The sequence below is a fragment of the Mus musculus genome, chromosome 16 (assembly GCF_000001635.26).
Source record: "Mus musculus strain C57BL/6J chromosome 16, GRCm38.p6 C57BL/6J".
NCBI classification, from domain to species: domain Eukaryota; kingdom Metazoa; phylum Chordata; class Mammalia; order Rodentia; family Muridae; genus Mus; species Mus musculus.
In genome coordinates this window covers 60,053,372-60,072,024 of record NC_000082.6, presented here as the reverse complement: position 1 = coordinate 60,072,024, position 18,653 = coordinate 60,053,372, and the positions used below count along the sequence as shown (strand labels likewise).

The following is an 18,653-nucleotide window of genomic DNA, read 5'->3' as shown; positions in this document are numbered from 1 at the left end:
TCTTTAAGGGAGTTATTTATGTCCTTCTTAAAGTCCTCTATCATCATCATGAGAAGTGATTTTAATGAGAGTCTTGCTTTTTCGGTGTGTTAGGGTATCCAGGACTTGCTGTGGTGGGAGAACTGGGTTCTAATGATGCCCAGTAGCCTTGGTTTCTGTTGCTTATTTTCTTGTGCTTGCCTTTCAACATCTGGTTATCTCTGGTGTTATGTGGTCTTATTGTCTCTGACTGTGGCTTGTTCTTCCTGTAAGCCTGTGTATCAGCACTCCTGGGAGACCAGTTCTCTCTGGGAAGAATTTGGGTATGGAGAGCTGTGGCACAGGGTCAGCTCCCGGGCACAGATAGAATCTGAAAGGGTCCTGTCCCTGGCTGTTCCTTGGTTCCTGTGTCCTGATGGCTCTGGGCAAGTCCCTCTTGGGCCAGGAATTTGAGCATAAATGGTGTTCTCACCTGTGTTCTCAGGTGTGTCAGCACTATTGGGAGACCAGCTCTCTCCTGACAAGATCTAGGTATGGAGAGCTGTGCTCTCAGATGTGTCAGCCCTCCTGGGAGACCTGCTCTCTCCAGGCAGGATCTGGGTACAGAGAGCTGTGGCATAGGGTCAGCTCCAGAGCTCAGATTGAAACCAGAAGGGTGTAATCTTTCTTTTAAGGTATAATGTTTTAAAAATTAATATTAAGTTTTTACATTTGCATTCATACTGTACAAGTAATATGTTAATTCTCAAATAACCAATATTTTTTTGCTCCTATAAACTCATCCTGTGAATTTAGACCAAAAAAAAAAAAAAAAACCCTTAAATTGAGTTTAAACCAAGTGATAATTTCCACCTAGAAATTAGAAATGTCATTCAGATTGTATAGTATACACAGCATGTCACATTTTAAATGGAGCATCATTAAATCTTGCAGAGTTATGATACTATACATTGTGGATGATAGTCAGAATACAGTTTTTTTAAAGACTCTACTATTCTTTAATTTCCTTAATCAGTAAGAAGTGATACCATTTGGTCTGTTAACAAAGCCATCACAGAATTCTGTGGAAGAAAGTATAGCATATGTCCTGGATGAGCTAGCAGCCAATGTGGGAAAACCGCCTCTCCACATGAGTCGTGCTTTTTACGCCACAATTACTAGCTGGAGAAAATGAGAAGGAAACTCAGGGCTCAGCCAGGTGTTGTTCCTTGTCTGTAACTTACTCTGCTAATTGATCAGGGATGAGAGCAAAATCACCCCTGTCCTCGGGAAGCCATGAATGTTTCAAGGCAGCAGCAGAAGCACCTGGCTTGTGCTAAGCAAAGTCTACGAGTTCTTCCCTTACTGCTCAAGACAGAAGCAATGCTGGCCAACTTACGCGATCTCTTAAGTGAAAGAATAAGAAAAACTGTGCAGTTCTGTCGCTAGTGATTCGGCAGGAATACTTCCACATTCCTAAACCACTCAGCACCCCTTCTGGTGAAAAGCAGCATGAATATACCTTCCTTCTTTAAACCTTTGTACATCTTGGAACTCTACTCAAGTCACACTGTACATACATGCAGATACCCGTAGCTTCTGATTGCCCAAAACAATGACATAAAAACACAATAATGCTGGCTTATTGTTTTTTAACTAGATTATTTGAAAAACAATATATGGAAACTTAGAGAAAGTTCTCGTGCCCTACACTGCCTGTGGAATAGAGCAGACTTCTGCCCACTCAACTTTTATTGACCATGGGGGTCCCTAAAGGAAATAAGATTAGTTTGTAGATGTGAAAGAAATGGGACTGGGTGAAGTTTTAGAACTAGATAAAAAAAAATGATCCTGGGGACAATTCTCTTTCTTTATTACTATTTACTGAATATTTAGTTGGCATAAAAATTCATGTAATTCATTATGTCATTTTTCTACATATGCATTGTGCCTTGATCATAAGTACCAGCGCTGCTACCCTCCCCCATACTCCTTCCAAACCTTTCATTGAAATATAAGGTATGGTTTTGCAATAATTAACTGAGAATTATGTTTGCTCTTGCTGTTTGATCAAATATTTATTTTTCAAATGAAATCATTAAATAATGGTCAAACACATGGGGACTGACTTAAATGGATTTGAATAATATATAATTGAATTATAATGTAATACATTCCATATTTTTGTTAACACTGAGATCACATGTCAGCATTTTAGAAAGACTTTTTTATTTTCCATCTTTGCCATTGTTAATACTCACATTAATTCTACTTGTGTAAAATGACCATATACATAAAACATGTAAATTATTTGAAAAGTTCTCATATGGTGACCCCAAGGATTTATAGCAAAATCTTCTGAGACACTCCTTAGTTAAGTCTTGGAACAGGATTTAGATGAAAAGAAACATTTAGGTAAAAGGTAACTGAGTCTATTTGTGTGGCAGCATAGCAGGTCTCATGAGAATCCCAAGGTTTTAAAGATACTGTTAAGGCTGAAGTGAAATTTCTAACTAATCACTTTAGAGTGCTGTCTACTTTTCACATAATGTGTGACTGTGGGTCAGTGATTTCCAGACCAATTCTTCACCTGTAGAGAGTAAAGATAACTGGATCTACAAGGTTATGCTGTATAGAGGATGGTTTAGTGTGCTAGAAGGAGCATAGGAAATTAGAAGTACAGCCCAATATACTTTTGCACATTCTGCAAAGGAGGGTGTGCAGCTACATTGTTGGATGATGGCGGTCAATTTCTAGATGTCAGAGGGACAGTGAGCGAATTCTTTAGGAGCTCAGAAGTACAAGATCAATTCCCTCTGAAGTGATCAAAGCAGTCTTAAGCTGGTCTCTTCTATCTAAAGGGGGAAAATGGTAATTGCTGCTATTTTATTTCGTGTATGAATGGAAGTCTCTTAAATGCGAACTCTTCTAAAAAGCCCGAGGACACATCCACGGGTTGTTTTCTACTGCCGAAAGATGACTCTAATTTTCTTGTCTGTTTGTGCACCTTAGGGGTGCCGTGGGAAAGGATTTTTTATTTCTTGATATACCCAGGAAGCGAATCCATAGCACTTACAAGTCTAATTTTCATAAAGCTTCTTCTCTTAAAATACAAAGTCCATTTTTTTAGCTAGCTTTTGCTGCAATTTCATATTATTATATAAATTGAAGAATGTCAGTACAGAGCCAGACTAACAGCTGATGACTCCTCTGTGAGCCACATGCATGTGGATACCATTTACAAATGCACTTGTTTTTAAGAAATGCCAGGGTGAGGAGGTGGGAGTGGGTGGGGGGATGGGGGAGCACCCTTGTAGAAGCAGGGGAAGGGGGGATAAGATGGGGGGTTTGCAGGGGATGGGGAACAGGAAAGGGGATAACATTTGAAATGTAAATAAATAAAATAACCAATAAAGAGAAACGATATCGATAATTATGAGCTAAGATGATGTTTTGTTAAGTTCTTGAAATAAGATAGTTTGTTTTAAAGATATTATTGTAATTTAAAAATAAAAATTTACTAGATAGAAGATAATATTTTGTTTTGTTTTGTTGGCTTTACTGGACTGAGATACTGAGTCACTCTAAGCAGTTTGCTGCTAACTCATCCCATGTGTATAAATATCACCACAACCAAGTTGGAGGCATCTAGTATTTTTTTAATTAATGGCCCATGTTGTTTTATAACTTTTCTCTCACTTTGCACATCACACTCCCCCATACTCCTACCATCTTATAAATGTGCAGATTCACTTTAGATGCCGAGACTTAAAAAAAGCACTATGTGGTTTCTTTTAAAGTTCTAAACTTGTAAAAAATTTTTTAAAAAATCACCACTGCAGCAATAAAATATATGTGTTTTATACATTCATCATACTTTTAAATTTTCAGTTTTTTTTTATTTTGAGAAATTAGCTGTCCCCCAATTGGTAATTCTAGCTAAGGTGATTTCTAATTGTATAATTTTTCCCCAATTTGATGACATTTACATTTTAGCTCATTATTTTCTATACCTGGAAAATGAGGCAATTTTTGTTGATGAATCAATTAAGGTCCAGAAGTAATAAAACTTGTCAAATGATAATTAAATGCTAACAAATTTTAAATGCATTATAATTTCATATATAATATATAATTATACAATATGAAAGTAGTACTTTCACCTAAAAAATAAGTAGAGGGGCCTGACAGCTGGCTCAGCACTTGACAGCACTGTCTGCTCTTCCAGAGGACCCGGGTTTGATTCCCAGGACCCACATGGCAGCTTGTAATTCCAGTGCAAAGTTACCCTGGCATCTGAGGGTACTGGGGATGCATAGATACACAGATATACATACAGGCAAAACACCCCTTTACATGAAATGTAGTTGTCTTTTAATTTGCAAAAAAAAAAAAAAATGAAAATACAAAACCCAGTGGATTTGATTTTACTAAAACAAGATGTTTTATTATAATAAGTAAAGGATTAGTTTTTAAGCTGGAAAGTTTCAATTTCTTTATTTTCCTTTTGGCTTGGTCGGTTTCTCAGCTTTGGAAAGCTATCTATGCTAAATTCCTAAAAAAGTATTAGATTAGCAAATATTCTTCCATCGAAACATGAAAATAGAAAGAAGGTCAGAGAGTCTCTGACTGCTTGAAGATAACTCATGACATAAAAATAAATGTTTCTATTTACTAATGATAAAGTGATTTTTTTTCACACTGTCAGAACCAGGACCAGGAAATAGTGGGGGCTGAGACAGAGCCCACCGCATTTTCAGACCTCAGAGACCAGCAATCTCAGGGTGCAGATCTAAGTTTTATTGTTCAGTACAAAAACTTATATACAACTTTTTAGCCAATAAGAGTGTGGTTATATAATCAGGGGCTAAACAGAGGATTACATAGCTGTCCTGTTGAATCTAATTTGCTTGATCATGACTATAAGGGAGGGAGTAGATCACCCAGGGGCATTTCCCTGCAGGTAGAGAAAGCAGCCATAGCCATCAGCTTGGGTCCTCTCTTCTGTCTGACCAGTTTGCTGGGAACCACTTAAGATCTCAGGCTGTGTACAGCTGGATCAGGATTCCTCAAACAGGCTCAGGAGACCACAGCACTTAGCTCTCTAGACCACTTTTCCTCTGTTACATTCACTCCCACATCCTGGCTTCTGAGTGATCTGTGCAAGTACCTCCACACACTTCTCACTGATTCCAAGCCAGTGGCCCGTGTCGCTATGGTGCTGCAAGATACAATGGTGATTGTGGACAAGCTTGTTATAGAATGCTCATATTTCCATTGGGAAAATGTTGGAAATTCAGAGATAAGAGCATTAAAAATATGCTAACACAATTAACTCAAGGAAGTATTTTGAAAATAACTTATGGAGATATAAAGAAATTATCTCTATGGTACAAAAAAGCAGAGAAGATTATAATGTAAATCTATGCAAAGTATCTCAAATTTTGAAAAGGAAACAGACTGGGAACACTTTATAAAATGACAAAGACAAAGATGCATTATTCTTCTATTGTTCAGGACAACTATTCTTTTAAAACATGCCTAATTTTCATAATGGGATCATGAATTCATATAGAATAGATATTTGAAGGTATATTCATCTTTGAGTTGGTAAAATTTATTATGTTGTATTATATTGTTGCAATGACTTGTAAATTCCATGATTTTACAATGACTATAATGTTTCTCTACAATTCTTCAAAAAATGTATATTCACACTATGTATATTCATATACATCCCCCAGTTCTGTATTTGAGAAATGCACAAAAAGTCTTACAGGGCTAAAATCCAGATGTCAGGTAGTCTGGGCCTTCTGTAGATTCCTGGGAGGAAAACACCACTTGATCTAGTCTTGACGGGCATCAGCCATAGCCTGTGACCCTAGCACTTTCTCTTATGAAGTCCTGTGTGACTACTGGGCACATCTGGAGTGCCATGCTAACTATTCTCCCACTTCAAAATCCTGATCTTAATTAAAAAAAGAAAAAAAAAAAGCTTCAAAGCAGCTTTTTTTCCAAAACCTTCCCAGGTTCCAGTGACTGTAATGTGTTCTTTGGGAGCTATTATCTAGTTTAGTGCATTCACCATTTGGTTTAGCATACTACTGTGTTATTCTTGGACATAAAAAAAATAGAAATAAACTAGGGAGAATATAAAATAAAGTGCCAACTCTCCTTCATGTATGTCTCTTGTGTATATTTCAAACATATAACCAGATTTCAACCACATGGGGAAAGGATATAACAATATATATATTATCATTAAAGTCTGCTTACAAAGAGAAGTACATCAAAGCAAAATCCCCAAGAGAAATATTGTGAGGATAGTGGGGATTCATTATCTTTAAAGCACAAAATATTGAATAAGTATTTACAAAACAAGATACAAACTTTTAGCAATGGTGTCTCAGAATTATAGAGATAGAGATAGTTTTGTGTGCATCAATTTGTCCATCATAAATCTGTATCACATCAGCACATTCCATCATTAAGATGATAGTACCAATCACGATGTCTCTGCAAAGCACACACAGGAAGAAGCCTCAGCACATCTTTGTACTTTACATTGATGTACATTGGTTCCCTAACAATGAGAAGAAAAGCTCAGACAGCTGCAAACAAAATTCTGTTCTGATGAGTTTGTGCCAGTCTATTCTGCTTATTGACATTCCAGTGTATTGTTGACTGTGCTTTCTTAAACTTTTCTCATAACTACTTTAAGTCTTTCCTGGGAGTACTGAAAAAAGAAGAGTGAATACAGAGAGATCAAAAGGCATATAAAAATAAATGAAGAAGGATGCAGGCATAATGGATAAGGCATAGACACAAGAGAGATGGAGTGGAAAGGGACAGGATATCAGGCTAGAAAGGGTGACTAGTACTTGTGAGATCAGAGCTGGAACGAACGGGGAGGTCTCAGGAAGACACCAACTCATACTACAAATGCCTTCCAATTAGATAATTTCCTGAAAGAAATGAAGAGGCTGATAAAGTTGCCTACTTGTTAATGCAACTGCTGTAGCATGAAACACATAATTATATACTTTCTACACTGATGAAAACAAAATTTAAATAGTATATAAAATCTATTCAAATATTGTTTGAATATACACATAAACATATGCACAACACATTCCAGCAAGCACATGGGCCCACAGCCTAATGAATACATATTGATATTAGCAGTATGATCAGTAGATGAATGGAAATTAACAATATTCAATATAATTTTTATATATGTCATCATTCCTTCTAATTAAACTATAATTTACATTTAACATATATATGTATGTATATATGTATATGCATATATACTATCACATTAAATATATTAAAAATCTTGATAAAATTCTCAGTGTAACACATTTCATAATTATTCACAGTGTGGTTTTGAATGGCAGCATATGTAAAACAACATTCAAAGGCTGTAAGGTTATTTGTGACATTGTTTCACTCTTTAGGGTTTTGAACCAGGTTCTAATTTTGAACACATTCCACTAAACCGGAGAGAATGTTAAGAGAAACTCTCAGCTACAATGTTAATTTAAAATCCTTACTTGACATTTCATTTATTGAATCTTACCTTCAAGTATTTTTATACAAAGATAGAAGTCCTCTGATCTTCAGCTATTCATCTTAAAAGATGGAAGCACTGTATATATAATAGATTGGTGAGATCTGAAGAAGACAATTTACATGGTCACTTGTAATTTTTTTCCAAAAAGTGATTAATTCCCAATTAGGAGCAAATATAGGAATTAAAGTATTTTTCAACTGTCTCTGTATAATAATACAAATAATGCTGATGCATTTCTGAATACGAGTTTCATTTTTGTTAATTCTACTATATAATTTTCATCAAAATTGTCACATAGTACTTAACAAACAATTTGATATTCATTAAATGTACTTCTTCAGAAAGCTTTGTATTAAAACTATTTGCAAGAACATAATAATCTGTGAGTATCCAGTTCTAGAATGGAGACACGTGAGGTGACTTGAGTGCTTGTGAAAACAAGACAAGTCTTATGACCTCATTTTCTTGAAAACCTTACAACTGTTCTTGAAATAGGTTTCCATGATCCTCCCAGGTGTAGCAGATAGGAGTGTGTTTACTTCTACTGTTGTTATTCATAAGTGTCTATGTCTTTGTCTACAGTACAGTCTGTCCTTGGAATTGAACACCTTAATCATGTGATCTCTTAACCCTCAGAGTATAAGTTGCCTTATTCTCTGAATAAAGTTGGCTATTGCATGAGCTTTAGTCTACTTCATTCTTAGCTCTGCTCTCCCAGGTTCATACCACCAACTAGAACAGCAACAGTAATCTATTTAACAATCTTTTTTTTTTTTTGAAGGTCAAAGCTAACACTTTGAAGTTGTAAGCATTGAGGTATACCAGAAATCCAATTCTAAAGACAGCTCTCTTGAATACATAATTCTCACTCAAAACATATCACTTGAGCCTTCAAGTTGCTAGGATAGTCTCTACTGTGACAAATTCCACAAGATATTTCTCTCCCTGTTCACTCCAAGCTGATTTCTCTTAAGCAAAAATAAACAAGGAGTTGTCTTTTTGTGTCCTAAATCATTTTCCTTGATGCATACATATATTTATGGTATGTTTTCTGCTCTGTATTCTAGTAAAATTAGTATTCTGATATCATAGTGTGCTAGCTACAGATATTACATAACCTGGGTCATTAAATAATCAACTCACTAAGTGTATTCCAAACAAATGGTTGAAGCTTTATCTACTAAAGCATCATTTTTCAGTGAGATCCCATACAATACTGATTTTTGTGAAAACAGAACACGCAGTATTGGGGTGTAGTAAGCTGTAAATAGTTTCTCACATGCTAAGCTTCAATTCATTAACTGTTTATAATCGGTGCCCAAGGTATATGGATGCAGCTATTTTCAAAAGTGGTATGCTAATGTTCAACATGGTTCAGAAAGTTCAAATTATGTGAAGCAATTTTTCTCAATGCAAATAAAATTAACAAGCAGGACCTCGTGGGATGCACCTGCAGTTCCAGCTGCCGAGGGCTGTGGTATGATCACTTGAGAACACACATCCAAGCCAGTGAGTGAAATAAGTAGGAGTCCAACACAATAGGAACCTTAATGCTGTCCAATTGATTTTCATAAATAAATATTCTAAGAGCAGAGTATTAGGAATTTGCATATCCAACATTGAAAAATATCAATAAACGTCAACATAATCAAATATTTAGTAATTATTACAGACTGGCTAAAGGGTGATTAAACTTAGCAACTATATTGAAAAAATAAATAGAATTGCTCCCAGTTTGATATAGAAAGCTATGTAACGTTTGCATGTTAACATACAAAATGTTGTGCACAAATGAAGAGGAGTTAGAGATTCGCACAGTTTTAAGTCTCCAAAGTCTATTTTAATTATGTGTTTATTTATGTTCATGCATGTGTGCATCTTTGAGTGTATGTGATTATGTGTGTGTGGAGGGGTGCATGCTGGTGTATATTCATGTGTACGCACACAAAGGCAGAGCCCAGAAGACAACCATGGGTGTCATAAGCAGGATGACTCTCCACCTCCTCTGAGAAAGAATCTCCTATAAGTCCAGAGCTCAGCAACCAGGCTGACTGGTTAGCAAGCCTCAATGTCTTGTCTCTGCATTCCCAGCTGTGAGGTTAAATCTTACCCCTCTCTTAAAACAGTACGTTCTGGGAATCAAATTCAGGCCCTTATCCTTGCAAGCAAGTGCTTTATCATCTGAACCATGCCCTAGCTGATAAAGTTGACATTAAAGTGATAAAATTATGTAATTAGGGAACTTTTAATGTTTTCTTTATAGAAGTATAATATGAGAATTTAAAAATTAAGTAATGTATCATTAATTAATAACTGGAAAAGTAGAACAGAAAAAAAATGGTACATATATTTTACTTTGTAGTCATTCTATAATGTTGTGACCACAACGGAAAATTTATGTTTCACAGCCATTATATGGTTGGCCTTAAGAGCAAAATGTAATAGATTATAATAGTCACTGCATTATGACACTATATTAAGCTGAGAATTAACCATAGATTAATTCATGTATACATGAAAAGCATGTTCACATATGTAGGGTGTTGATTATCTTCCAGCTTTTATGATTTGCTTTGAATTTACAATCTATTCATAAATGACCCATCAAATACATTATAAACTATGATGTAAGAATAGTAGTGCTATTTCCCATAGGGATCAATTTAATAATAAATGTATCTCAGTTTAAATAATGAATAATTCCCAAGTGCAATTTCTTCTTTTCTACATTATCAATTACTACAAATTACTATAAATTTTATTTATAATAGAAAAATTAATGATTTGTGCAATTACATGTCAATTTGTCAACATATTTTAGTTGAATCTTAATTTTCTTCTAACAACCAGAATTTTAAACGTACCTTCTAGTTCTTTATTTCCTCTGGGCCAAAACTGTCAGTCTCATGAATTTAAAAAAAAAAAGACTTTTCCTGATGATGCAAAGACAACTTTTTTTGTCTATTTCTTCTTTTTTAAAATATTTTTATTACATATTTTCCTCAATTACATTTCCAATGCTAGCCCAAAAGTCCCCCATACTCTCCCGCCCCCCACCTCCCCTACCCACCCATTCTCAATTTTTGGCCCTGGCATTCCCCTGTACTGGGGCATATAAAGTTTGCGTGTCCAGTGGGCCTCTCTTTCCAGTGATGGCCGACTAGGCCATCTTTTGATACATATGCAGCTAGAGTCAAGAGCTCCGGGGTACTGGTTAGTTCATAATGTTGTTGCACCTACAGGGTTGCAGATCTCCAACTTTTACAAGTAAAAAATAGCCGGGCATGGTGGCGCACACCTTTAATCCTAGCACTCGGGAGGCAGAGGCAGGCGGATCTCTGAGTTCGAGGCCAGCCTGGTCTACAAAGTGAGTTCCAGGACAACCGGGGCTATACAGAGAAACCCTGTCTCAAAAAAAAAAAAAAAAGTAAAAAATATTAAAAAGAAGTTTAAATATTCGAACATTACTTTATCGTTATTAACATATTTAAATGTATATCAGAGAATAAATTGAGGGGATACACAAGTCCCTGAGGTTCCTTTTGATTTGCATTCTTATTTATCTTCATTGATCTCACACCTCCTTTTTCTCATGAAGGCTGTGGTGTCCTACTTAGTATTAGCAGAATTGGTAACTCACAGTGTACTTCCAAATGCACAACTATCTCTGATCAGAAGACCATACTCGGGCCATTGAAGTCATTAATCAGTGTAATAACTTCTATGGATCCCTCCTTCTGACTTCTTAAATTAAACTGTCGCCTTTTAGAGCCACTTTAAATGGCTCCACGAGGAAATTACATCATAAAATCAGCACTCAGTATTTGGGGGCTGTATTTCTCTTACTCGGATCTCTAAAGAAGAAAGGAACACTCCCACACAGTCTTGTAATCATGTAGTTTGTTTCCTAAGGTAGGGAATAGATATAGGAACAACAGGAGACACGTACACTGGATTTCCTGTTAATCCCAAAACCAAATCTAGTTTGAAAAACAACATCCTTCTTTACAGAACCACAGACAATGTACTCTGCCTTTCATCTTGGAGTATTTGAGTGTTTTCTGTAGCACTTAATGTTTTTTCCAAGCATTTGCATCTCTTATTTAGCTTGAGTTAGATGTACTGTGAGCCCGTTTCCTTAGTTTGTCACTGGTAATTGGTATACTCGTCACAAAAGAATGCATTTTCTTTGGAAGAGTTATAATATATATTAGATGATGGAAAACATCTCTACTAATCAATTTGTCCTGCCTTTCCTTACAGCACCTTCTCTGATTGGTATGATGAGAAAGGACTGGGCATCTCAGAACAGCCTTGCTCTATCGTGGCAAGCACCTGCATTTTCCAATGGAGCTATTCTGGACTATGAGATCAAGTACTACGAGAAAGTAGGTCTCATTTAGCACTTCCTAAAAACAGCATTTACATGCATATATGTCTATGTGTTTACCTTATATATTGTTATAGTAGTTCAGGTTAAAAATCTGTTTTTCTTCGGCCTAACTTCATAATCACCGTGTCTTTGACTCCTCTCTAACGTCCCACTGAGCTCATAATTTCTTCATTGGTTAACCTTGTTTTATGCCACACTGGGGTAGAAGGTACCAGATGCCTGTGTTTTTCAGGGCCTACTCTAGGGAGGTTTATAATATAGCAATAACTGATAATGTCTTCAACTTATAGTTTCATTGTTCTAAATTTGTCTAAAATGTTGTCAAGAAGGAAGAACAAGGCTGAATTCCTGTAACATAAGTGAGTGGGCAGCACAGATCTTTTGCCAATGAGTTTAACGTCATAGTCCATCATAATTTGGAAATGATAATTTAAGCGACAATTTGATTAAATGTGGTCTTTATATTCGAGTCAGCTGTTTCATTTTATAAAAAGCTAGCAAGACCAACTTCACTTAAAAATGAAATTTTAATTTTGTTATTTTGAATTATTCTCAATTATTTTTATCAGTTATTTTATTTATTTACCTTTCAAATGTCTTCCCCCTTCCCACTTTCTCCTCTACAAATCCCTATCTCATCCCTCATCCCCCTGTTTCTATGAGGGTATTCCCTCACCCACCCATCCATTCCCTCCTTAACACCCTAGCATTCTCCTACGCTGGAGCATTGAGCCTTCATAAGACCAAGGGCTTCTCCTTCCATTGATGTCTGACAAGGCCATCCTCTACCACAAATGCATCTGGAGCCATGGGTCCCTCCATGTGTACTCTTTGGCTGCTGTTTTAGTCCTTGGGAGCTCTGGAGGTCTTGTTGGTTGATATTGTTGTTCTTCCAAATAATAGACATCCTTTCCTTCATTAAAATTCTTCCTTATGCTGTTCACCCCCCCCCCCATTGTTTACCATTATGAGATTTTCGGCATAGCTATTGCATGGTCATTTCTCATATGTTCATTGTATTTGTGTTACAAGAAGGCAGAACTAATTTTTTTAAACTTATTTATTCATTTTTTTATGTGTTAAATTTTTGGCCTGAATATATGTAAGTACAGAACATGTACTTTGGCCAGTTGCCTGTGGGAGTTAGAAGAGGTTATTGATTCCTTGGAGCTGTAGTAATGGATGGTTGTGAGTCGCCATGTTGGTGCTAGGATTTGAACCCTGGTCTCTGCAAGAGCAAGAAGTGTTCATAACTACTGAGTGATCTCCACTGCCCCCAAATTATTGTTTTAATTAAGGTAAAATTTGCATATAATATCCTGCAGTTTCTTATATTTTTGGTTGTGAGCCTAGCCTTGAACGGCTGAGCCATCTCTCCAGCCTTTCTTATAGGAAAAATATGACATGTACTTCTAGAATTTCTCAGAACAAAGAGACATTCAAACTATACCCCTCAAGGTTTGCAGTTTTCTCTGCTGAAGTAGCTGACCATAAATTTGCAGGCATAAAGGAATATAGATTTGTCAACTGGCATGTGTGACCAGGAGCCAGCCACAGGATGTATGAAACTAAGAGACTACCCCAATGGTTGGAACTTAATCTCTTTATTCATAATAGGAAGGGAAACAGTAGACATAGATAATTCCAGAATGGATTACAGAAGAAATGAATGGATCCAAAGAAGAGAATCTGACTTGTGTCAAGGTTCCTCAGGACTCTACATGTTCATCATTCAGTCTCATCTTCTATGATAATCATTTTTGTCTCCTTGGTTAAAGATGTTCAGTGAAAGAATTGGAGAGCTAGCTTTTGGAAGATAAAGTATTCCCCTCCAACTTGCTGTCCCCCAGGAATGTCCACTGGTTCTCAAGCAGTGCATAGTGAGCTGTAATTTTCTAAGTCTGAGGGGGGAAATCATAAACACACTTAAGTCTTTCCTAAAGAAATCCAGGATAGGCATAGAAATGGTACCCATTTTACAGCTGAGAAAATGCAGTTTAGATCAAGGAAAAGACAGTTCATATTCATGGGCTAGCCTTGCAAATGTTATAGCTTGCAACACGTGGTCAAAGAAAATTGTGTGTGTGTGTGTGTGTGTGTGTGTGTGTGTGTGTCTGTGTGTGTCTGTGTGTGTCTGTGTGTGTGTGTGTCTGTGTGTGTGTGTGTGTGTTTGTGTCCCAGTAGTTGGAACAGATCTTCAAATACACATAATACTTGTTTGTCCAAAAAGCAACATACACACATATGTACAACATACACACATATGTACAACATACACACATATGTACAACAAACCTTCCAAAATCAAAACATTTCTGTTTTGGAAAAGTATTCTGTGTTATATTTCACAGAGAGAAAACTCACTGGATTTTTTTATGATCATTTGCACTTTATAAATTTGAGTTTGGATATAACCTGCAATATTTCCCAATAAACATAAGGCATAATCAGCAAAAAATGAGGTAAGCTCATCTAATTTAAAATCTGAAAACCACTGATTCTAAATTATAGTAATTAACATGACCTCTATATTGACTTTTACTGTGCCTTATTAAGTTTTACTTTGAAGTTGGAAAAAATCCTTTTAAAAGTATTTGTTTTATAAAATATGCTAATAACCCAGAGATAATGGATTAAATATGTCGCTAGAGCCAAAGATTTCTAAGTCATGTTCTGATTATGTCTCATTATGCTTCTGGCAAGAAGAAAAAGTCAATACATCTCTTTTATTTAAAAAGTCACATTTTCCAAAATGGAAATGAATGTACCAAGTTTCTTGTGGTTGTAAGGATTAATTATAAACAGACCTAAAGGTAAAAACACAAAATCAGTATTAAAAAAAAAACCAATTACATAAGCCTTAGAAAAATATTCTTAGCCTTTAGTACAATGAAGAATGACAGAGCAGCAGCATGGGAGGATGGTATGGACATGTAAAATCCTTTTCTTTTCCTAAACACAAATATCAGGATCAAAAATGTTAAAATATCACAATATGGCAAATAACACACAAATGACTGAATCTTATATTTTCTCTATTATAACTTCAAATGCTAAATTATATTTTATATTTCTACATCTGTAATATAGTTTTTCATCTTGAGAAAATAATTTTATAAGTCTTAACTGGGAAAACATACAGTAGAACCTATTAGAATTTTATTTTTTTCATTAGTGGTAACTTAAATACTACTTAGTTTTGAGAAATCATAAGTAATCCCTTCTTAGAATATAAATATCCCCTGATATTTGTACATTTTTGTGGAAATGCACATGTAAATGAGATAATTCAGAAGAAAAGGCACCCAAGTCTGTTTCAGTTGCTGATTATTGGTAAAAGTGACCCAGAAATTTGGATTGGTTGTACAGAGAGATGAAAAGAAAGAGGACTGTAGGTAGTGTACATAGGTATGAATAGACATGCCATGGGCCATAAGCAGGTTTTTCTATTTGTTATTGGTAATTATATGAGCAAAGGAAGCACCTGAGGCAAAGCTGTGTGTACAACTGATTAAGTGGAGATGGTTTCTAGGGGAACTGAGATGGAGAGCAGGAGGATGGAGGAGGATGATGTCCATCAAACTCATGGGAATCCAGGCAGTCTCTGAAGTCTGAATGACTTCTCAGAGAGCATTCTCTGCAGACAAAGAAGGCAGGATTCTTAGGTGGTTCAGTTAGAGTTTAGGAGAAGCACATGGGCAGCTGATTAACAATTAGAAATACCTCCGGTTCTCTCCTAGTGGCTATAGTTATGCAAGCTTAGATTCATAAAAAGTGTTGCAGATTTAAGCCATTAAAACAAAGAGAATGAGAACCAGAACTAGAGATTATTCAGGTGGTCTGTTGCAATATTGACTATTGAAGAGGTATGAAAATGCTTAAAGATCTGTTGGAAAACACATCCATGGCTCTTTGTTAACATTTAGACTCTCTTTAGGTTTTAGTACCAGTGCCCTGACATTTAGGTGACACATTATCTTTCACTCAGAGATGCTCTATGTTGATGTCTATAACTGATGCATATTTCTACCATCATCCCAGGGATTGGGCTGTTCTGTTAAATTCTGGTTGTTTACAATATATTCTTTGGTAAATCAAGGAAGTTAATTTGCCTACAATGCAAATCATCTACAAATACCTGAAATCAAGGAACTGGCAGCCGTTATCAGCATCCTTAGGCAGCTGTTATCCGCTGTCATCCTTTCTCACAGAGTGTGACTTATTAGAAGAAAACATTGGCCCCTGGGTGCAAAGATTGATGGAATCCCAAAACAACTTTTATTTCATAAATAACCTTTTGCTATATTAGGCGGTGTCAAAACCACAGACTCATATATTTATTATGCAAGAAGCATATTGTGGAACAACACCTCCAGCTCCAAGCCTTGATTTTTGTCTTTCTGTTTGCTGTCATTGTTGACCTATGAAATACAAATTGGTATAGGTAATTCCTTATAGTTGAAAGATTTTTCAATTCTAAAATAAAAAAAAAAAATGAGTTGTGGCTATACCTGATTTCTCTCTCTAGCTACACAGAAAGATGATAGATAGATAGATAGATAGATAGATAGATAGATAGATACATAGATAGATAATTATATATGTTACATAGATATATAATAGGTAGATGATAGAGATAGATGATAAATAAAAAGATGATAGATATAGATAGATGATTATATACATACATAGATTGTAAATATAGATATCAATATGTTTTTCTGTGTGTATGTGTGTTTGTGCATGCACACATGAGTGTGAATGTTTAATTGCATACTGGGAGTAAAATATAGAAACCAAATGTATGGCTTTGTTGGTCATAACTAGTGAATTTACTCCCCAAGCCTTACTTTTATTTTTTCATCTTCAAAAAGTATTTCATTTTTATCTAAGTCAAGTGAACACTTCACTAATATTAAAGGAAAATCATGAAGATACTCAAAAGTTCATTTTTTTTTATTTTGGTTTTGATTTCTTTTCCATCCAGAGTTAGAGTCCATGGTGAGTGTCTACTGATATTACCTTGGTACCATACGTGCTCGTCATTTCAGCCTTCTTCTGAAAATGATGCAGCATCAAAATTTCAAGTCACAAAAGATCACATTGTCTTTTCTATACCAAACCAATCATTCTTTTATTAGAGCATTTTATGCTATTCTAACACATAACCGAGGCCAACAATTTATATAGGCTAAACACTTATTCCTATAAATGAGAAAGTTTGAGGATTTTGTTCTCAGAATTTACAAAAACAAAAAGTACAAAAACTTGAGGATGTCCTGACCATCTGACCCACAGTATCATGAGGGTGCTTGATGTCCCTTGTTTGGCTTCCTTTCCTTTCTACATATTTATGGCCTAATACTGAGACAGAAGTATGCACTGGTTTCTTCTCCCTGCCTTTGAGGTTCTCCCATTGTCCCAAGGTATAACTTCTGCCACCATTCTCTCCATACTATTCTCCCAGTAGACAGACACCTGCTGGGCTACACCCTTAGTTTTATCTGCTGAAGTGCTTTTCGAACTTTACTATGTGACCAGGCTGAAAATCCTTCAAGTCCTTAAATTCAGTTTCCCTTTTGATTGTAAATTCTACTTTTATACCATTTCTTTTTATGAATTTAAAATATGTAGCTAAAAGAAGCCACAAAGCAGCCTAAAGTTTTATAGCTCATATATTTCTTGCACCAAATATTCACATTCGTCTGTTCTTAAATTCTACTTTCTACATGCCATGGGCATGAACATAACTCAACCAGGTTCTTTGCTACTTTATAATAAAAATGGCCTTTCCTTCTGTTTCCAATACATTCTTCTTCTTCTTTTCTTCTGTTACTTTATCAGAATGGGCTGTCTACAGTCTACCCCAGTTCAGAGCACAACCACACCATCAATCCCTTGGAACCTTCAAACCTTCCCTATCTTCTGTTTTTGTGAATCCACTCAATCTCCCTTAATGTTCTACTTACAGCAATCTATGTCTTTTCCTTGACTGACTGTCAGCATTCGTTCCTCCCCTAGCTGCCGTAAAATTATTTCACCTGTATTTATTTCCATGTTTGACGTATTCTTCCTCCTTTCTTTTTTATATAACTATATCAAAATTCTAAGGGCCTAGCCAATACTTCTAAGATAGTACCTGAATGCTGCAGCTTGCAGAGGGAAGATCTGCCATGAGAGAAGAATGAAAGGAGAAATGGAAAGGAGCGTGTGGAACATTAAAGCTTTGAGAAGCATGTTATGTGAAGTCACTACCCACATCAACAGTAGATCTCACTCTGCTGACCACAAGGAAGTACCTTTCCCTTACTGAGCCTCCAGTGCTAATATAATGCAAACATTAAAACCATAGCATTCCTCCATTGGGGACCCCATGCTCAATCCAATGGTTGGCTGTGAGGAGTTAGAGAAGAGTCTGAAGGAGCTGAACTGGTTTGCAACCCATAGGAAGAACAACAATATCAACCAACCAGACCCCCCCCCCCTCCCCAGAGCTCCCTGGGACTAAACCACCAACTAGGAGTACACAGGGAGGGACCCATGTCTCCAGACGCATATGTAGCAGAGGATGGCCTTATCTAACATCAATGGGAGAGGAGGCCCTTGGTCTTGTGAACTCTCGATGCCCCACGGTAGGGGATTGCCAGGGCAAGGAAGCAGGAGTGGATGGGTGTGGGAACGCCCTCATAGAAGCACGGGGGGTGGGGGAATGGGATAGGGAGTTTC

General features: G+C 36.3%; 1 protein-coding gene across 2 annotated transcripts in view; it reads left to right on the top strand.

Annotated features, from left to right (window-relative positions):
• The window catches only part of Epha6 (Eph receptor A6), a 969,479-nt gene that overhangs the window by 538,887 nt on the left and 411,939 nt on the right, over window positions 1-18,653 (top strand). For both annotated transcript variants that reach the window (XM_006521787.3, NM_007938.2), the window contains one exon: window positions 11,798-11,922. In XM_006521787.3, the coding sequence (XP_006521850.1) occupies window positions 11,798-11,922 (125 nt within the window). The remainder of the gene's footprint in view (window positions 1-11,797; window positions 11,923-18,653) is intronic.